The sequence below is a fragment of the Pristiophorus japonicus genome, chromosome 14 (genome assembly GCF_044704955.1).
Source record: "Pristiophorus japonicus isolate sPriJap1 chromosome 14, sPriJap1.hap1, whole genome shotgun sequence".
Lineage (NCBI taxonomy): Eukaryota > Metazoa > Chordata > Chondrichthyes > Pristiophoridae > Pristiophorus > Pristiophorus japonicus.
This window is the reverse complement of record NC_091990.1, coordinates 53,785,767-53,808,417: the sequence shown is the minus strand read 5'-3', so window position 1 is coordinate 53,808,417 and position 22,651 is coordinate 53,785,767. Positions and strand designations below refer to the sequence as shown.

The following is a 22,651-nucleotide window of genomic DNA, read 5'->3' as shown; positions in this document are numbered from 1 at the left end:
TGTGCATTCTTTGTAGGAGAACATGTAAAAAGTGCTGTAACTTGATGGGTTTGTTTCTGAAAAATGTGAGTTATATTACAGTAATAATACAGCAGAGGGATTAAGCTGGAAGAGTTAGGAAATGTTCATTAAAATAACCTTTATAGATTTTGTGGTGTCTTAATTTTGAATAGTTACCGATAATACTTCCAAAAAGGTGGAGCAATATGAAATTTCTCCTGAATCCCCAGAAGCCGCTTTTTTGGGGCGGATATTTTGAATTAAATGATGAATTATTGCCAGGACAGATAGGGTGAGATTGGAGGGAACTTCGGCCCTTTTGTGCACAAAAATGAACTGTGCATTGTTGGGGGCGGAAGAGACTCGGGAGCGGGACTGAAGGCGGGCAGTGTCATCAACGCCGCGTTGAGCACATCAGCGCGACACGGACATGCCGTGTCGCACTGATGAATAGCAGCGTCCCTCACCTTCACTTAAAGGGGAGGAATGCTGCAAGGCCTGGGCCACCAGGGAGGTCTTCAGCCAGGCCAGTGGGCTGGCACTTGGGGGTGGGGGGGGGTGCCGGGCTGCCAAACCAGCAGCCGCCATTGTCGGGCCAACTGTAGAGTCGGCCAACAATGAAAACAAAACGGCGGCCACGGCAGTGCGCCCTCCCCTTTTAAGGCGGACGCACCACTCAGCCACTGGCAGCTTCCTGCGCGATGGTCTTGCAGGCCGGGACCGCACCATGGCTGCAGTGTGTACCATCTACAAGATGCACTGCAGCAACTCACCAAGGCTTCTTCAGCATTCAAACCCACGACCTCTACCACCTAGAAGGGCAAGAGCAGCAGGTGCATGGGAACACCACCACCTCCACATTCCCCTCCAAGCCACACACCATCCCGACTTGGAAATATATCACTGTTACTTCATTGTCGCTGCGTCAATGTCCTGGATCTCCCTCCCCAACAGCACTGTGGGAGTTCCGTCACCACATGGACTGCAGCGGTTCAAGAAGGCGGCTCATCACCACCTCCTCAAGGGTAAAATAGGGCAATAAATGCTGGCCTTGCCCCCGACGCCCACACCCCATGAACAAATAAAAAACAATCCACTTGCACGCACCCTCTCTCGCACTCATACTCACATTTACACTCATAGGCACTTATCACCTAACATTACATGACTTTTAAGACTAAGATGAAAGTATTTTTCCAACAGTGCATTAGAGCAGGTACTTATGGTACCTCTGGTCTCACGGACAAAGGGACAGTACGATGGCAATTCACAATATGCAAAGCAAAAAGTAACCTTTTGACATAAATCTCCATTATCCTAGCACTGAACGGAACAGGGTCGCAATGTCAAATAGGGCAAATCAAATCAAATAGCTTAAAGATTCAATGGTCAACGTTGATGTATTCAGTTTATTGGGGTTGTATTGCCCTTATAAAAAAAAATGATTAAGATTCATTTATTTAATTTTGACAGCAACTCCTACCCTGCATAGATCTGTGGTTCTTAGGTCTCACATCTCTGTTTAAACAATGATCATTTGATTATCGTAGTCATGGTGGCAGCTTTTATGTTACATATTTATTTCAGTATTATGACGAAAGTAATTTCCATGTTTATAGTGAAAATATAACAGCTGTGATTCACAGTCAGCAGCTGAAATACAGTTGCTTTTATATAGTGCAATACTAGCTCATAAATATAGGTCTGTCTGCCCCTCGAGGGCCAATGGGTAACTGCACCACATGCTTTAGTTCTGAGCCACACAGATCAAAAAGGTTGCTGAGTAAAATAAAGACTAACCTTTATATAGCAGCTATCACACCCTCGGGTTATCCCAAAGCACTTCATAGCCAATTCATTGTTGCTAAAGTGCAGTCACTGTTGTTGTTCAGGCAAACACGGCAGCCAGTTTGCACACAGCAAGCTCCCACTAATTGCAACAACAACAACTTGTGTTTATCTAGCACTTTAACATAATAAAACATCCCAAGGCGCTTATATGACCAATTCAGCTTATTTTTCTGGTGGTGTTGGCGGAGGGATAAAGGTTAGCCAGACTGCTGGCAGCAGCAATCATCCAGGACTCTTGGGGCCGATATTGCCCTGTTCTGTGTCTCCCATTAGCGCCCTCTGGGGGGCTGCTGCCAAATTGCGTGGGAGTTAGCAGAAGCGTTGAGACGGTCACGCCGTGCCTCGCAAGTAACGCCCCGGACCACCACGCAACCGGCGTGCGCAGGGAGCCCCATTCCGCCCCGCGCCGGAAATTGGCCAATGCCCCACGAGCCTGCCGCAAGCGGTGTCAGCACCAGGGTCGCTTACCAAGCCCACGTCCTCCTGCGGGATGGAAGTTAAAGGGGAGGTGAGATGGGGGTTTGGCGGAGTGGGGGGCGCCGCGCACCATCATTTTTTTTCTGGCCGACTCACCCGTCGGCCCCTTCTGTCTTTCTTTTGCGTGGTCCGGTCCGCCATCGCACACGCCACTTAATTTGGGAGCCGAGCTGCAGCCTCGGCACCACGCCGCCATGGCAGTCCAGTGGAGGCCATCAGAGGACCCGACAGACTGCACAGCGGCCCTCCCCTTTAATGGAAGGGGAGGGGCAAACCCGTCCCAACAGGAAGTGAAGCGCGCAAGATTGTGCTCCACTTTCTGTGAGGGGCAGTAACCACAATTTCGCGGCCGGGGCGGGACTTCCACACCGGGCGCACGAAGCCCTGCCCCAACTCAATTACCACCGCCCCCCCCCCCCCCCACCACCCCAAACGGGACGCTGGGGAATTTTGGGCCCCTTGTTCCTAATTATTATCCAGTGAACCATGCGGGTAAGTGCATCCGCGGGGATGTCAGAGGATGGTGGGCTGCCTCCATAGCCAAATAGCCTGCTGACAGTCAGTGTCTGTGCTCTACATGATCAACAGCAACTTGGGAAAGATATCCGAGGCTGTAGCCACCTATGCAACGTTTTGAAAGATTCAAGAGTCAAGGTGGGGGAAGCTGGAATGAAAGAAATAGATGTAGCTATAGATGTGCTCCTATTACTACTAACTTCCCGTCCGTTAACCTCAGCAGCGATGATGGGGCCTCGAGAGCTATATTTGTAACTATTTGCAAATGAGCAACAGGTTATCGCAATTTTGCACCACAAATATTCTGTGTTAATTCTGTAGTATTGGATGACGTGTGTTGCTTACTTACTGCAGAGCAGGCAGATTGAAAGCATGAATATTAATGGTTCAACAGTTTGCCTATAAATCTCCTGAGATTATTGAGTATCTTAGCAACATGAGAAATAGGGGGGGGTGGGGGTATGCAGGGTGGATAGAAGTGTTTGATAGTCATTTGTCATTTGTTCACACAATAATTCCATTATGTAAATTTAGTACGAAACCTCACTTCTACCCCTTTGAATTCATTTTACGTGTTGAAACATCAAAAGATTTCAAACCTTTTAAAGCATTTTCAGGTGTTGTCTGATGCACTTTTGCTTGTAGATAATGATCCACATTTTAAGGGCTTTCTAACCTGCGGCTTTGCTTTTTGTAAATGTGATGGTGCTGATGCTGTTGTGTGTCTGTTCCCATTTCCAGGACTATTGCAGGTGACAGATATCCAGGCGGAGCGTGTAGAGCCGAAGAGTATCACCTTGGCGTGGCAAGAGTCGGACTACGCCAGCGGCAACGACACGGAGTACGAGATCAAGTTCTACGAAAAGGTGCTTTACGATGTTCTGTGTCAGGCGCAGCATGTCTGGGAATAGGGTTTACAGAAAATGAGAGAGCAGCTCCACTTTCACCAATGTAAGGGGAAGGAGGGGGAAGGTTGTTTCTGTGTTGGATTTAGGTACGTATGGATTCATGAGGCGGCGGATTTCAACAGCTTTCCAAAAGGAACCATGAACTGTAAAAGCAACATGTGGCCTGTGACAAATTGAGCATTGGTGTTGCTGAACCTTAAGACTGAGGGATTGTAAACTTCAAGATACTGCCTTACAAGAGAGTGCACGTTTAGTACAACCCCAGGGGAACTTTCTTCTGTGCCCTGGGCAAGGAAAGTCTAAATACATTCTTTATCACAAAACACACATATAAAATTACTCCTCCCTTCTCCTCCTGCATTGCTAATTTATAGAAAATAGTCATATTCCACATTAATACAGATTATCTGGTCATTATCTCATTGCTGTTTGTGGGAGTTTGCTGTATGGAAATTGCCTGCCGCATTTCCTACATTACAGCAGTGACTACACATCAAAAAGCACTTCATTGGCTGTAAATGGCCTCCTTCAGTGCCGTATCAGTCTATGATTCTATGTCTCCGTAAAAGCACTTTGGGACATCCTGAGGTCGTGAAAAGCGCTATATAAACGCAAGTTCTTTCTTTTTCATTTCCATATTCATGAAGATTTCGGAGATCAGAGTACAGCTGCTTAAAGAGGATGCAACGAGTTGAAGATCCCCCCCCTCCACCACCTAGTGTTTATCTGGAAGAATTTAACAAGTGTTAACTTGTTAACTTTGTCTATGCACTGTCCCCAGCTGGGAAAGGCCGAGCCACTGTCAGCAGTTCTATGGCCAAAGTGGCAGCCCCCTGTCGAAATGCCCCGATCCGTGGCAGGATGCAAGGCAGCTCTTCTCCATAACTGGAGCAGCCGGGGAAGATAGGAGGTTTCCAGCCTGTGATCAATTCAATGTTGTAGGATAGTCACATGGTAAAGCTTGCACAAAGCCCCCAATATGTGTTGATAAATCCCAGTACGTAGCTTCTACTCGTGGAGAGGTATCAGACAAAGCTTCTTCACCCAACCCCCCCCTCCCCCCTCCCCACATCATTCCGCCAATATATCTCATCCAGGAATGAAATTGGGAATAGTCTTTTTATGCGGAGGGTTTCACATATAATGCGGAATTAATTGACTAATGACTGCCTTAAAGAAAGACTTGCGTTTATATAGCGCCTTTCACGACCACAGGATTTCTCACAGCGCTTTACAGCCAATGAAGTACTTTTGGAGTGTAGTCACTGTTGTAATGTGGGAAACACGGCAGCCAATTTGCGCACAAGCAAGCTCTCATAAACAGCTATGCGATAATGACCAGATAAACTGTTTTTGTGATGTTGATTCAGGGATAAATATTGGCCAGGACAACAGGGATAGCTCCCCTGCTCTTCTTTGAAATAATGCCGTGGGATCTTTTACGTCCACTTGAGAGGGCAGACGGGACCTCGGTTTAATGTCTCATCCAAAAGGCGACATCTCCAACAGTGCAGCACTCCCTCAGCACTGTACTGGAGTGTCTGCCTAAATTTATAACCTGGTTGAAAATATAACAACTGTGACCGATCCAAATGAGCTAACAGCAGGACTGCAGTGTAACAAGTGGAATGCCACTTGACTCTAACTTGCCGCAGACATCAAAGAGCTCGGCAGATGGCAAGATTTATTCCCAACAGAGCGTTATTTAAGTATTATGTAGTGATATGACGAGTACCATTAAAAGCTTAAATATTCATAATAAAAGTTTAATATAAGCGTTGCCTGAATTTTGCTTAGTAACAAGATAACAGAATTGCATTCAACACACAAGATTACAGTACAGCCTCAGTGAGTTTAAGTTCACTCTGTACTCATAGAAATATAGAAAATAGGTGCAGGAGTAGGCCATTCGGCCCTTCGAGCCTGCACCACCATTCAATATGATCATGGCTGATCATGCAACTTCAGTACCCCATTCCTGCTTTCTCTCCATACCTCTTGATCCCTTTAGCCGTAATGGCCACATTTAACTCCCTTTTGAATATATCTAACAAACTGGCCTCAACAGCTTTCTGTGATAGAGAATTCCACAGGTTCACAATTCTCTGAGTGAAGAAGTTTCTCCTCATCTCGGTCCTAAATGGCTTACCCCTTATCCTTAGACTGTGACCTCTGGTTCTGGACTTCCCCAACATCGGGAACATTCTTCCTGCATCTAACCTATCCAATCCCGTCAGAATGTTATATGTTTCTATGAAGTACCCTCTCATTCTTCTAAATTCCAGTGAATATAAGCCTAGTCGATCCAGTCTTTCTTCATATGTCAGTCCTGCCATCCCGGGAATCAATCTGGTGAACCATCGCTGCACTCCCTCAATAGCAAGAATGTCTTTCCTCAGATTAGGAGACCAAAACTGTACACAATATTCAAGGTGTGGCCTCACCAAGGCCCTGTCATTGCTGTCGGCTGTTGCTCAGTGGGTAGCACTCTGTCCTCTGATTCAGAAGGTTGTGGGTTCAAGCCCCACTCCAGAGACTTGAGCACAAAATCCAAGCTGGCACTCCCAGTGCGGTGCTGAGGGACTGTTGCACTGTCAGAGGTGGCATCTTTTGCATGAGATGTTAAAGCGAGGCCCCATCTGCCCTCTCAGGTGGACGTAAAAGATCTCACGGCATTATTTTGAAGACCAGGGAGTTCTCACCTGTGTCCTAGCCAATATTTATCGCTCAACCAACAGCACTGAGAATAGATGATCACATTGCTGTTTGTTGGAGCTTGCTGTGCGCAAATTGGCTGCCGCGTTTCCCACATTACAGCAGTGACGACGCTTCAAAAGTACATTATTGACTATAAAGAGCATTGGGTCATCCTGAGGTCATAAAAGGCGCTATATAAATGGAGGTTTCTTTCTTTGCTATGCCTCCAGTATTAAAGCTGTCCTTTGGTGATGTAAGCATTAATCTCCCTTTGAGTAGCAGGCCAGCCATGGAATCTTGCTATGTCGCTGCCCTCAGTGCTGCTCTGTTGGTACCTTGAGGGCATCCCGCGCTGAATTGATGCTGCTTTCTGTCATCAGTTGTCTTTTTTCTCTTCCTCATTTAGCTAACTTGACACGTTGTGTAACTTCCTCTGTTGACTTTTGCATTGACTTTTATGCTATTGATCCTTTACGTTCTAAGCACGCTGTCAACATTAAAAGACTCTCTCGAGCTTTAAACCTCTTTCAAACGCTACGTTACAAAACCTTCTCTGTCTTTAAATACCTGAAAGTGCCATGAGGAGAGTGTGGGTGGCCTAACCAATCAGAGGCTATTCTGGTTACCTCGATCCCTCTCTGAAGTGTCACATACATGTCTTGGGCAATTGTAACTGTCAGCCTGTTGGGAGTTTTAGCCAGGAGGCATACTATTTGATGAGAATCAAGAAGACAGCGCTCTTAGTTATAAAACTGACTAGTTCCCAGTTCTAATCCCAGGTCCAAGCTCGCTTGACCCAGTGAAGAAAAATCCTTCCTTTGTGTGATTCACACCACCTGCCTCTTTGTGTAAAAAAAAATAAACTTTTTTTATCTGAGCACTAAATTACACAAGGGGAGGAATTCAATTCTTTTGCGAAACAACTGGGAATTAACCCCTTGTTTGGACTTCAGGGACGGGATTCTTGAGAGGTATGTGACCGGGTTCTCGCCGCGATTTGACCCTCCGCGGCGAAAACCCGGTCACTAAGCCCGGGCGGGATCCTCGGGTATCTGTGGCAGCGTTCCATGTACCGCCGGGGAGAGGTGCACCGACATGCAACAATGTGGATTGCGCTACCATCGTACCTTCGGCACTCTCCCGACCCGTACGCCGTGCCCAGAATACCGACAGCTCAAACCCGTCAGTGCAGCCCTGCAAGCGGCGGTAAGTGAGAAAACCTGCAAAAAAGGTAAGTTAAAGTTTTTATTTTTTATTTTTTTGCAGCGATTACTTAGTCTTGTAAATGTTTGTCGACTGTTTTTTTGAATTTCCCCCCACCCCCTCCCAAGGCCTCTCTCGCAGCGCAAACGACCCTGGACTAAAGTTGGCGAAACTCGCGTTTTGCCCTTGGAATAATCGTGGAACGCCTCCCTTACCGATGACCCCAAAGGCCAAAAGTTCGTCCTAAAAAGTGTAGTGCAGCGAAAATGGTCATTTTCACGTATTGCTACCGTTTTCGCTGAAAAACCTCGAAAGCCAAAATACCGGCCGATTCTCTCTCACTGCGAATTAAATGTATTTCGCCGTTATATTGTACAGATAGACTTTGGGGGGGAGTCTCTCCTCCAGCTCTTGTTAATGAGCGATATTATCCAGTAGTGCAGTGTGTGAGAGTTGCATTCTATCTTTCACTGAGCAGGTACAGCGTGCCCTTGCTGTAGCCCAGTGTGTGAGAAAGCATGAGCATGCAGCACCCAGCTGGGTTTTCTTCGGAGAATTTGTCACATGAAGCTCTTTTACTCTGTCAGTGTGCCCAGATTTTCAGCGATTAAATTGCAGCCAGAATTGGTGTCGTGTCGAGCGTCAAAGGGCGGTAAGGTAATCCCGGTCATTTCTACGGGGCTGCGGTTAATGTGTGACACATTAATGTGCAAACACTTGGACACACACGTGCTTTGTCCATCCATGTGATACAAGGTACTGGTGGGGAGCCATACATGAGCTGATTATTTTTTAGGTTTTGCAAATGTCTTTCTTCTTTGGCAGTGACCCCGCTGATGTGGTGCACACCTTTTGTACCGCGTGCTACCAGGCACTCTGTGAAGAGGGAGCGTGCATGGAGAGTTAAACCAGGAGCACCTCCTGTCCTCCACTTCCTGCAGTACCAGTTCTATTGTAGCATTAGTTAAACTGAGGGGCCAAAATTGCCCCCCAACTGAAAGGAGGCGCAACTACTGTTATTTCTCCACCCCGATCCATGGGGCGAAGAGTGAAGCGAGATTGGGCTCTTTACATTTTTTTTTCTTCCGGGTTGGAAGTCGGGATGGTGCGGGGCGGACGTCGGTCGGTGTCGTCAGTGCAGCGTTGACACGTAGCAACGGCCTTCCCCTTCAGTTAAAGGGGAGGGCTGCTGTGAACACTGTAGCCACTGCACCACCAGGGAGGGTTTTGGCCAGGCCAGCGGTCCAGTACCCAAGAAGGAGTGCCGGGCTGCCTGTTGGAGGATCGGCCGAACCCGTGGCCGTCATTGTCGGGCCGACCTCGGAGTCGGCAGACAATTAAAATAAAATGGTTTGCCTAGGCAGTGCGCCCTCCCCTTTAAGGGTGGATGAGCCACCCAGCCACTGGCAGCTTCCTGCCGGTGAAAGCTGTCGGGGGCGCCGAGCGGGAGGGAGCAATTTCCCCGGCGGGGCGGAAAGGGGGTCACTGCCGGTCGTTGGGGGGGGGGCGACAGGGCGGGACCGTCCACCGTCCAAAAATAAAGGAGGGCAATGTCACAATTGTCAGCGACTCTGTGCCGACCTAGTTCTTTCTGCACAGTCACCGCATCTTTAAAAGAAAAAGGGGGGCGATTTCGGCCCCAGTGTCTCTCTCTGGCCAGTTCTCCAATAGAAGTGTGCAAGCTAGGGGATCACCTGGAGAACAAAAATTGACCTGCCCTTTAAATGGCTGCAGCTGCCTCCAAATGTATGAGTTCTCTGTGTCTGACAAAATGCAAGGTGGGACTTACAGGGAAGGTATCAGAGGCCCTGACCGTGGAAAAAATCCTTGGGGTCCATACAACAACAACTTGTATTTATATAGTACCTCTCATGTAGTGAAATGCCCCAAGGTGCTTCACAGGAGTATTATGAGACAAAAAACATGACACCGAGCTGCATAGGAAGAAATTAGGGCAGGCGACCAAACGTCTGGTCAAAGAGGCATGTTTTAAGGAGAGTTTTGAAGGAAGTAAGAGAGGCAGAGAGGTTTAAGGAGGGAGTTCCGGAGATTGGAGCCCAGGCAGCTGAAGGCACGGCCACCGATGGTTGAGCGATTATAATCAGGGATGCTCAAGAGGGCAGAATTAGAGAAGCGCAGACATCTCTGGTGGGGGGGGGTTGTGGGGCTGGAGGAGATTACAGAGATGGGGAGGGGCGAGGGCCATCGAGCGAATTAAAAATAAGGATGAGAATTTTGTAATCAAGGCGTTGCTTAACCGGGAGCCAGTATAGGTCAGCGAGCACAGGGGTGATGGGTGAGCGGGATTGAGTGCGAATTAGGACATGGGCAGCTGCGTTTTGCATCAAGTTTACGTAAGGTAGAATGTGGGAGGCCAGCCAGGAGTGCATTGGAGTAGTCAAGTCTAGAGGTAACAAAGACATGGATGAGGGTTTCAGCAGCAGATGAGCTGAGGCAGGGGCGGAGACAGGCGATGTTATGGAGGCGGATATGTGGTCGAATGCTCATTTCAGGGTCCAATATGACACCAAGGTTGTGAACCATAATATTCCCACGATCCACAGACATTCTAGAGAATATCCTATGATATGTGGATCACCGTCAGTCGTTAGAGACAACCTAGAAAGGAAGTGTTCTGTCCCACACATTGCGCCTGTGGAGCAAAAGAACATAAGAACATAAGAAATAGGGGCAGGATTAGGTCCTTCGGCCCCTCGAGCCTGCTCCGCCATTCAATAAGATCATGGCTGATCATCGACCTCAACTCCACTTTCCTGCACTATCCCCATATCCCTTGATTCCTTTAAGATCCAAAAATCTAGCGATCTCAGTCTTGAATGTACTCAACGACTGAGACTCCATGATGCCCAGCAGGAGCAATCTGACACGAAAATGTCTCTGCTGTATTTGGCAGTGTTTGAAAAGAGTAAAATACAGTAGCAGTGGGGGGTGGGGGGGCGTCTGTCGATCACAGAGCGAATGGCTGATTGCTTCTGTGACCCACTGCCGGTGGGAGAGCAGCAATTTTTAAATTGCACCTTTTTAAAAAAAGAAATGTTAACCCGACGACAACCGGCGTAGGCAGTCCCCAGGATAGACAGAACGCTGCAGCAGGGTGTGGCAGTGAATTCCTTCCTTACCCCCCCCCCCCATCCCCGCGACGGGTGACCGGTGATGCCAGGAAGTTGCTGACACATCCACATCATGCCTGAGCCCGACAGCCACGGGGCAGAAGGAGGTTCCGACTCCGCCCTGGAACCTCCCTCAGGAGACCAGACGAGGAATTTCAGGGTTCTGGTGTCAGGATTTATGCGGTGTGAGGTTCGGTGTGAGTTGTCCTGATCTCCTGCCATAATTCGTGTGGGAGACATGCAGAACACCCCCGCCCCCCCCCCCCCCCATCTCCGCCCCCTCCCCCCTTCTCCAGCCACCCTTAAAACAAATGGCAGAGTTCCAGCATAACCCATAACTCTGCTGTTTTGTGGCATAGAAATATAGAAAATAGGAGCAGTAGTAGGCCATTCGGCCCTTCGAGCCTGCACCGCCATTCAATATGATCATGGCTGATCCTCTATCCCAACACCATATTCCCATTTTTTCCCCATACCCCTTGATGCCTTTTGTTTCCAGAAATCTTTCTATCTCCCTCTTAAATATATTCAGTGACGACCTCCACAGCCTTCTATGGTAGAAAATTCCACAGGTTCACCACCCACTGAGTGAAAAAAAATCTTATTTTGGTCCTAAATTTCCTACCCCGTATCCTGAGACTGTGACCTCTTGTTCAGGTTTCCATTGGTCTCGCATCATAACTTCGGGCGGGGTGGGGGGAAAGACCGACAGAACCCTGACCATGACCATCAGGACCATGATGTCTCTGGGATTCTCTCTTGAATTTTGCTGAATGGTTGGAAGATACCCGAAGCTTCAAGCCGTTCTGTAATTATTTGCAAAGAAACTCCAGTCTGCATAGAAAGCAGGTGCATTTCCCAGGTGAAACATTGACCAGTGAGCAGGTAAGACTAAAAAAGCTCACCTTTCCCCTGATGAGCCTGACCTTAAATACACTGGGCAAAGTGATGCTAAGCTATGTAGGCCAGAAGGCCCAGTTTCTACATCTGGTCTATGGTGTTCTGTTTTTCATTCATACACGGGATGTGGGCATCACTGGCAAAGGCAGCATTTATTGCCCATCCCTAATTTCACTCAAAGGTGGTTGTGAGCCACCTTCTTGAATAAGTGGCATTTCAAAGGGCAGTTAAGAGTCAACCACATTGCTGTGGGTCTGGAGTCACATATAGGCCAGACCAGTTGAAGATGGAAAGCTTCCTTCCCATTACTGATATTAGGTTTTATTCCAGATTTATTTAACAAATTGAATTTAAATTCCCCAGCTGCCGTGATGGGATTTGAACTTTTGTCTCTGGATAACTAGTCCAGTAACATACCCACTATGCTACCGTGCCCTTACCTGGATTATGCAATATCTCAGTGCCTCTGAATTAGAAAGGGAGAAATATCTGCCAAATTTCCACTCCTGATTGCTATCCGGTGCTAAAAGAATGAAAAACTTGTAATTATGTAACGCTGTTCACAATCTCAGGACGTTCCAAAGTGCATTACAGCCATTAACATACTTTGTGAAGTGTAGTCACTGTTGTAATGTAGGAAATATGGCAGCCAATTTTCACACAGCAAGACCCCACAGACAGCAATGCGATAATGACCAGATAATCTGTTTCAGTGATGCTTAGGGCAGTCGGCACCTCAGCTTCTGATCTCACCTGAAAGATGACACCTTTGACAGTGCACTGCTCCCTCAGTACTGCACTGGACTGTAAGCCTGCATTTTGTGCTCCAATCTCTGGGGTGGGAACCCATGACCTGTAACCACTGAGCCAAGGCTGACACCGTTGGAACCTGCTTACGTGTAAATCTCAGGTAAAACAGATTGAATTCAGCTGTGATACCCTCCCATGGTTGAATAGGCAGCTCTTTTTCAAGGCTCAGGATTTTTAAGGTTGAGGACAAATAAAATTACATCCTTTTACTGTGCCTTTAAAGCATTTTGCTGCTCAGAAAGGTTCAGTTACTGTCTGAATACAGAACACGAAGGCTGTACATTCGGACCCAAATAGCCCCATTCACCTTATCCTCCGCAAAGAACTCCTGTTTTGCCAATGTATTGGTATGTGCAGTGACCTCCACACTACAGAACCACTTCGACAACAGTAATGTACAGTTCTGCTGCAGTCACAGGCTGTTGGCCCAATTGTAGATAAATCATTACCTTATTACAACAGGTACTGAATCACTCCACTTAGCTGCTTACAATTTACAAAAGGAATAAACATATATTGAAGGAAAGTTAATTGAAAATTATAAATCCTTTCTTTTACAATTACCGTTATGATCAATTAAAATAAATCACCACTCCCCAGATCATAGATAATTTAACCCAAGGAATTCAGGAGAAACTTCTTCACCCAGAGAGAGATTAAAATGTGGGAGTCACTACCACAGGGAGTTGTTGAAGCAAATAGTATAGATACATTTAAGGCGAAGCTAGATAAACACATGAGGGAGAAAGGACGAGAAAGATATGCTTATGGGGTTAGATGAAGTAGGGTGGGAGGAGGCTCGTGTGGAGCATGTTATGTTCATACTCTGTTTGTTACACGAACATTCACTCGACAGGCATTAGGACCCTGCGGGAGCTATTCACACACTGCTGTAAACATGCTGGTTCATGCTGGTTTTGGGACACCATTTTGCGAGTTGCTAGAAAGTACACAGTTAGTTACACTACTCCTGTTTCAGTTAGTCTATTTATTCACGTACACAACATAATTTGGCAACGAGGATGAATCAAATTAACCTCCCTACACCCCCCCCCCCCCCCACCTTTCCTCTCCACACCTGGGAACTCTCCAATTCCATGGGCGAAATGGATAAAAAGCTTTTCTATGTACATCACGGCGAGTGGGTTAGACAGCGACAATATAACACCAGCCCGCTGCCATGCTATACTTATCCACTGCCTCGGCAATGAAGGCCAACATATTTTTGGCCAAATCGAAGACTCGGAGTCCTACGACAAAGCGATAAGCGCCCTAGAGAAATATTTTGTGCCAAAGAAAAGTATCATGATTGGGAGATACAAATTTTGTCAAAGGGGGCAAAGGAACGGTGAACCAATCAAATGGTATATAATTTCATTAACTGAACTGGCTGCTATGTGTAACTTTCGAGCACTCACAGAAGAAATGATCAGGGATCAAATTATTGAGAAAACAACGATCCCCCGCATTCGGGAACACTTGCTAATGGAGGATGACAAATTGATATGGCTGCAACTGGATCTGGGCACAGACCACTACGAAGCAGCCGATGGTCAGATCACCTTCATCAGTATAACTTTGATGTACAGTACATCGCTGGCAGTCACAACCACGTAGCTGACATGCTCAGCCGCTCGACACCTGCTTCGGACTGTGGTGCTAACTTGTTCACAGATGACGACACATATGTCACGTCAATCATCACTCAGTCCATCAGAAACCTTGTCTTCTGCGACACACTCAAAACCGAATCACAACGTGATTCTACGCTCCAGCACGTGTGCCTCTGCCTGCAGACTGAGTGGCCGAAGCAAATCCAGAAGAGCTGAAAACCTTCTACATATTTTGCAATTAATTTTCCATTTAGAACGATGGCTGCCTAGCTCATGGTGATAGAGCAGTGATTCCCAAGTTGCTTCAACAGCGCATTCTCTCATTGGCACATGATGAACACCCTGGCATTATCCGCATGAAGCAGAGATGTCGCGATTCAGTATGGTGGCCTGGGATTGACACTCGCATCGAGGAGTTCGTCTCACACTGTGAAGCATGCAGTCTGAGCAAAAAGGCCACAAACATCCGACCAGCGCCAATGAAGCCCAATCCATGGCCACAAAGACCATGGCAACAACTTCAGTTGGATATCTTTGGTCCAGTTGAAGCAGCTCCACAACACCAGCGTTTCCTTGTTGTAGTGCATGACCATAATTCCAAATGGCCAGAAATTGCTACAAGTTCAGTGACCTCATCAACGATCGTCACTATTCTGCAGCATATGTTCACAAAGTGGGGCCTCCCAGAGATCATAATCACTGACAATGGACCACAGTTTGTGTCCGACCAGTTTGCGGATTTCCTCACTCGTCGTGCTATCAAGCATTGCCTTATTGCTCGGCGCAATCCTCAAAGCAACGGAGGTGTTGAGCGATTTTACCGCGTCATCAAAGAGGGTTTGAAAGCCAACCTCACAGCAGGCCAAACATTCGACGAAGTGGTTCAAACCATTCTCCACACATACCGTTCGACAAAGCACTCGCTAACGGAGAAGACACCCGTTGAGCTCATGATTGGGTGGAATCTTCGCTGGCTACTGGACATTCTCAAACCCCCGCCAAGCCTAGCGCAAAGATAACCACATTTGCATCCCAGATTTCGGAACGCCAATGAAAAAGAAAGTCATACACTGGCACAAAACAACGTACTCAAAAGCTCCAACTGAAGAACGGAGATGGGGTCAGAGTTAAGCGCCCAAACCAGAGTCATAAGCTTGCATCTTCATTTTCGCCTCCAAAACAGATCGGGTGAAAGTTCAGCCCTCACACCTCAATGATGGAACTCGATGGAATGCTCATAGACTGATCCCAACTCACAGGCCAACAGACCAGCAGGAGCAGGATGGAACAGAAGCACCATTCTGTTTCCCAACCGAAAACCTCGATCAAACACCGCAAGCTCCATGCCAGTCTCAATGTATCAGAACATGGCCTAGCTATTTCAATGACTTTGTCTGTTCATAGACTGCGTTTTCTGAAGGGGGGAAATATGTTGTGTTCATACTCTTATTTGTTTGTTACACGAACATTCACAAGACAGGCATTAGGACCCTGCAGAAGCTATCCACAGTTGCTGTAAACATGCTGGTTCATGCTGGTTTTGGGTCACCATTTGGGGAGTTGCTATAAAGGACACAGTTAGCTACACTACTCCTGCTTCAGTTAGTCTGTTTATTTATGTGCACAACAGAGCACAAAGATCGGCATCAACTAGTTGAGCCTATTTCTGTGCTGTAAATTCTATGTCATTTATTTTTAAATTTTAAGTCCTCAATCGAGTTTCTTAATTTCTGGAAGGATGAAGAGTATACTGATAGGGTTAGATGAAGAAGGGTGTGAGGAAGCTCATATGGAGCATTAAAAGCGGCATAGATTTGTTGGGCCAAATGGCCTGTTTCTGTGCTGTAAATACGATGCAAGTATGATTCTGTTCTGAATACTCCGTTGTGATTGTGTAGGAGGGAGTGCCCACCGTGCCCTGTACCAGGACCACACAGTGTGTTAAACAGTCTCAGTGGGTTGGCTCCTTGACTCGGGATACAGCTCCATTTAAAAAAAAGTGTGTTGCTGTCAGTGAGGTCAACAAGCTCTCTCGGGCACTGCAAACTCCTGTCAATCAAGCCTGATGACCATACGGCAGAATTAGCAAGTGTTAAAGAGTAACATTCCACAAGAAGGGACAGTATTCAATAACAGTCGATGACTGAGCGAATGGCTGATTGCTTCTGCAATCGACTGCCAGTGGGAGAGCAGCAATTATTACAGTGCACCTTTTTAAAAAAAAAAATGTTTGCGCGACATCAGCTAGGATAACCCCCCCACCCCCACCCCCACCCCCCCATGCCCCCCCCCAGCTATACTGCTGCACAGCGTGGCAGTGAATTCCCTTCGCCCATCCCCTGATTGCCACTGTGATGTTGTGGTATGAACATTGTGCCTATCCAACAACAACTTTTAACATAGTGAAACATCTCAAGGTGCTTCACAAGAGTATTACAAGACAAGAAACTTGACACTGAGCCACATAAGTAGAAATTAGCGCAAGCGACCAAAAGCTTGGCCAAAGAGGTAGATTTTAAAGTGCGCCTTAAAGGAGGAAAGAGAGGTAGAGAGGCGGAGAGGTTTAGGGAGCGAGTTCCAGAGCTTAAGGCCTAGGCAACAAGACACGGCCACCAATGGTTGAGCGATTATAATCAGGGATGCTCAAGAGAGCAGAATTTGAGGAGCGCAGACATCTCCGGGGGTTATGGGGCTGGAGGGGATTACAGAGATAGGGAGAGGCGGGGCCATGGAGAGAATTGGAAACAAGGATGAGAATTTTGAAATCAAGGCATTGCTTAACCGGGAGCCAATGTTGGTTGGCCTACCCTAAAAATGGCTGCAATTATTAGAGTGAGGATGCGTCAGATTTAAATGCATCCTCGAGAGCATAAAGTGCTTTTAGGTTTTGAAGAGTTTGTTGTTCATGTGTTTTTTAATTGCATTTTGGAGATTTCATCCCTTTCCCCCTCTCAGCTCCGCTCATTGTTCTGCCAGGTTCTACCCCAAAATACAAAGGACAGGATAGTGTTCCTCAAAATTACCTGCATCCGAGTCAAATGCTGCACTACAGCCATTAGCAAGAGCAAGCTCTTTCAATTGCAAATCACTTAATTCAGACAGCATTCAGAAAGTGCCCATGAGGTCTAATAGCTACTGGGCAGCCTATCAAAATCTGCTCATCTACTCTGCAGTAAACCATTCTCGCTGGTATTTTGAAACAAAATATTTATTGTTTATGACCCAGACGCAATTAAAAAAAAACAACTCACACCCCCAGCGGGCTCAGCAGGTAATGACCAATGAATAGCTGGTCGCTACAGACCGGTGAGGCCTCCGGTTCCATTGCCCTCCTTGGTTGTTGATTGATCTCGGTGGGGGGTGCGGGGGGCGGGTGGCGGTAGTTTGGGTTCCTCAGTTGGCTGTAATGCTCCAGAGGGAAGATGGAGAAAATTGGCCAAAGTTCCTGATCACTGCCCAGTGATCCCTGCTGGAGGTCTGTGTGTAGATGGTTGATAAGGACAATGAGGTCCCTTGCAGTTGAATAACTAAACAAACCCCACAGTCTAGGCTGACAGATGAAAAATGGCCATTTTTGAACGCGGCACTGCAGGACAACCTGTGTCTGTGGAGCTGTACGCATCAACAACAATTTTAATTTTTATACCGCCTTTAGTGTCAGCTGTGGCTCAGTGGGTAGCACACTCGCTTCTGAGTCAGAAGGTTGTGGGTTCAAGTCGCACTCCAGAGACTTGCGCACATAACTCCAGTGCAGCGCTGAGGGAATGCTGCACTGTTGGAGGTGCCGTCTTTCGGATGAGACGTTAAATTGTCTGCTCTCTCAAGTGGAAGTAAAAGATCCTATGGCACTATTTCAAAGAAGAGCACGGGAGTTATCCCCGGTGTCCTGGCCAATATTTATCCCTCAATCAACATCACTTAAACAGATTATCTGGTCATTATCACATTGCTGTTTGTGGAAGTTTGCTGTGCGCAAATTGGCTGCCGCGTTTCCCACATTACAACAGTGACTACACTCCAAAAGTACTTCATTGGCTGTAAAGCACTTTCAGATGTCCGGTGGTCATGAACGGTGCTATATAAATGCAAGTCTTTCTTTCTTTAATATAGTAAACATCCCAAGCCTTTTCACAGAGGAGAGATACAGTAATAGAAAAAGAATTGCGGGAGGTGAAGAAATAGGTTTTGGGTAGCAGAGGAGCAACCAGAGGGGTTTAGGGGAAGAGGGCCAGAGTGTGGAGCTGAGCGGACTGAGACTGAAAGCTCTTCTACTGCGGGAGGGAGAGATGCACAGGAGGCCAGAGCTGGAATTGCAGAGGGCTTGGCCTGGGCTGCAGGAGGTTGCAGAGGCAGGGTAGAACATAAGAAATAGGACCAGGAATAGGCCATTTGGCCCCTCGAGCCTGCTCCACCATTCAATAAGATCATGGCTGATCTGATCATAGACTCAGCTCCACTTCCCTGCCTGCTCCCCATAACCCTTGACTCCCTTATCATTCAAAAATCTCAGGACCCAGTCTCCAAAGCTCCCTGGGGTAGAGAATTCCAAAGATTCACGACCCTTTGAGAGAAGAAATTCCTCCTCATCTCCGTTTTAAATGGGCAGCCCCTTATTCTGAAAATAGAGGCAAGGCCGTGACAGGATTAATAAAGGAACTCGAATTCGGTGAGTTGTGGGTCCCTTGAGGATGGGCCGATGAGTGAGCTGCAACTGGTGCACAAAAGGATGTGGGGAGCAGAGTTTTGGACACGTTGCAGTATATAGGGTGAAGCTATGGAGTCTGAGGAACAGAAATGAGAAATAAGAAGGAGCCAATAATGGGACCTTGGCACACAAGGTGTCCATTTGAGGGATGGGGAGGACAGAGAAGCCACTGGAAGGTGTGGGCTAGCTGTCATGGGACAGGAGAGCATGGGAGAAATCTGATGGAAAATAAAATGGTGGCAAAAAAAATCTGGACCTTCCGTCTTTCCCCAAACAATTGGTTTTCTGTCGAGTAGATTACGTTCTGTGAAATCCGGCTCCCCATTCACAGTGGTGAGGTAATCACTGAACAGAAATAAATTGCATTTCTATAGTGCCGTTCCGACCTCAGGCCATCTTAAAGCACTTTACGACCAATGAAGTACTTTTGAAGTGTAGTCACTGGTGTAATGTGGGAAACGCGGCAGTCAGCATTGCGCACAGCAAGGCCCCACAAACAACAATGTGATAATGACCAGATAATCTGTTTTAGCGTTGTCGCTTGAGGGATAAACATTGGCCAGGACACCGGGGAGAACTCTCCTGCTCATCTTCCAATAGTGGGGTTGTCTACATGCCCAAGGGGGCAGTCGGGGCCTTGGTCTAATGTCTCATCCGAAAGACGGCACCTCCGGCAGTGCAAGCAGCTAATTAATACGTTCCTAAACTCAGTGAACGTAATAATAGGGCAGCAGAACCTGGATTGGGAACATTTAGTACTGGATAGTTTTTCAGAATGTTCTGTTCTTGATGTACAAGCAATTTAATACCAAATTCACAGCAGCGTGAGCATGAATCTGGCATCAAATTGCAGTCTCTGATTCTATGATTCAGTCTGCCACTTTCCAACCAAAGGGTATGCGAGTGCATTCATGCTTGGCAGGCCACCATGGAATAGTTAGAGCCTGCACAATATGTGTGTCAGACAAGCCCCAGGTACCAGTCCTCTCACTGTAGTGCCAGTAAGCAGGTGGAGTGTTTCTAAGGGAAGCGACTGACCGGCACTGATGGGATATATTTCAGTTTACAACACACTGCACTACTAAATGGCAACAAGCTTGCTCAGCTTGAGGTTATCCTCACGTAGAGCCATGACATTTCTAACCAGCAAGTCGTAGCACTGCTGTTTCAATGCCACTTCACCCAACCCTCCAGTACTGGGGGTGTTACATTGTTTAACAACTGCATTTAATTCCTATGGATTTATGTTGAAGTAGTTTTTAAACTCAGGACTGGATTGGTGGTGGGCACCAGAAGCATAGAATCATAGAAATTTACAGCACGGAAGGAAGCTATTTTGACCCATCATGTCCGTGCCGGCTGACAAAGAGCTATCCAGCCGAATCCCTTTCTCCTCTGTTCCTCCTTGGAGTATCAGTTTCTAAACTCTTGTTATATTGCGATCAACCTGCCTCTAGGATCCTATTTACTGTTCAGAATTGCTTGAGAGCCCTGGAATTCCAGTTTCTTCTCAGCTACTTACGCCAGGGTAAAATTATTTTGCTTCCAATTGATTCCGATGGCTCTCTCGCTGTTTCAGAGGAATAATACACATTACTGCATGGACCCTAGCCATACAGACCAGGAATGTTTCAGATTCAATTTCGATAATGAGGGTCCTACAATTGTAAAAAAGGGAGGAAAAAATACCAGACAGGCTTCTTGTTTCTAATCAAGATGTGTGTGTGAACAACAGTCAAAGACAGGATCAAGTTTGACCGTGGCACCCAGCTGCCTCCGCAGTGCCCCCCCACTCCAACACTTTACATTTTTGAGTCTGTTCTACCCTCCTTCCTCTACACTTTCATAGAATCATCGGATCATAGAAGTTTACAGCACGGAAGCAGGCCATTTCGGCCCATCGTGTCTGCGCCGACCGACAAAGAGCTATCCAGCCTTATCCCACTTTCCAGCTCTTGTCCGTAGCCATATAGGTTACGGCACTTTAAGTGCACATCCAAGTACTTTTTAAATGTGGTGAGGGTTTCTGCCTGTACCACCCTTTCAGGCAGTGAGTTCCAGACCCCCACAACCCTCTGGGTGAAGACATTTCCCCTTAAATCCCCTCTAAACCTCGTACCAATCACTTTAAGTCTATGCCCTCTAGTTGTTGACCACTCTGCTAAGGGAAATAGGTCCTTCCTATCCACTCTATCACGGCTTCTCTGCAGTCGCTAAAACGTGGCAACAATCAGTAAGATGTTGGACTACATAGCCAAAACAATATAAGGCATGAGCAAACTGTACAGCGCTCTGGTCAGACCACATCTCGAGTACTGGGTTCCTCTCTGGTCTCTCTGTACAGCGCTCTGGTCAGACCACACTTTGAGTACTGGGTTCCTCTCTGGTCTCTCTGTACAGCGCTCTGGTCAGACCACACCTCGAGTACTGGGTCCCTCTTGGGCCACTGAGGCATGCATTGGAGACCCTGCAGAGCAAAACAACAACACTGATCTCTAGTGTTAGAAGTCTGAATCATGAGCAAAGATTGGAGAAACTTGGGTCTTTTAGCCGTGACGGGATGCATCTGAGATGATCTTATAGAGGTATATAAGATTGTAAACCGTATGGAAAAGGTAAATCTGGGAAATTGCTTTAATTTAAATTGTGAGAGTGGGCAAGGAGGGTCACAGGTTCAAACTAGTAAAATGCAAATTTAGGTCAGAGGGTTGAAAATCTGTGGAACTTGCTGCCTCAGAGAGCTGTGGAAGCTGGGACATTGAATACATTTAAGACAGATAGACAGTTTCTTAACTGATGAGGGAACAAGGGATTATGGGGAGCGGGTGGGGAAGTGGACCTGAGTCCATTATCGGCTCAGCCATAATTGTATTGCCTATTCCTGCTCCTATTTCTTATGTTCTTATGTTAGATATTGAGAAGTTCTTCTTTACACAAAGTGTGATCAAAACTTGAAATGGACTTCGAGATAGAGTAGTGGAGATGAAAGCCCTGGAATTATATTGGAACCAATGGGAGATTAGAGTTGTTCTGGATGGATGAACTAAGATGCGTCAAATGGCCTTCCTCGCATGAAATTATTATCGTGTGATCTTGTAAATGGAGGCTTAACCATTCCTCTCTGAAAAAGGTTGTAATTGGAAATCCTTAAACTGTTGACAAATATTGGGATTATGTCAATCTAAATAAAATCAGACTAGAAACTAGGTAAAAAGCAACCATTTGTTGGCATGTAAAGCAATGGTCCCATTAAAAATGCATCAAAATTAACACCAACCAGTTAAAATGAAGTGTATATATACACGCACACTATTTTTGTGAAGAATTATCAGTGTTTAAATCCTTTGTGGAGTATGGCAGCAATTGAAATTCAAGTGATGACAGATAATTTCAATGAAGAGACTAAATTAAGAGGAGGCTGTGGTTGGTCAGCAAGAGCTGGACTGATGGCTTTTCTCATCTCTATCTTCATTCATGTGTTCCTTTGAAGAGGGAATGTGCCTCTCTTTTTTAGAGTCACATTGTCTCGTGTATAATTTCAACATCTGTTGTTTGCTTTTGTTTTTCATTCTATCTCTCCAAAAAAAAATCATGTTAAGGAATGAGTACAGATGAGATACTGCCCCCAATAATGCAAAGGAGTTCAATTAACATGACCACTGAAGCACTGTTGATTTAATGTGGAATTTCTTCATTGAATTTACAACCCTTCTGCTCAACATACCTCAGCTCATTCTAACTCCTTAACGGGAGCTATCCACTCTACAACAACAACTTGAATTCATATAAAAGCAAAATACTGCAAATGCTGGAAATCTGAAATAACAACAGAGAATGCTG

At 46.5% G+C, this 22,651-nt stretch overlaps 1 protein-coding gene across 5 annotated transcripts in view; it reads left to right on the top strand.

Annotated features, from left to right (window-relative positions):
• Positions 1-22,651, top strand: part of LOC139279906 (ephrin type-A receptor 7-like) — a 634,755-nt gene that overhangs the window by 495,358 nt on the left and 116,746 nt on the right. For all 5 annotated transcript variants that reach the window (XM_070899215.1, XM_070899214.1, XM_070899217.1 and 2 more), the window contains one exon: positions 3,586-3,710. In XM_070899215.1, coding sequence (XP_070755316.1) covers positions 3,586-3,710 — 125 coding nt within the window. The remainder of the gene's footprint in view (positions 1-3,585; positions 3,711-22,651) is intronic.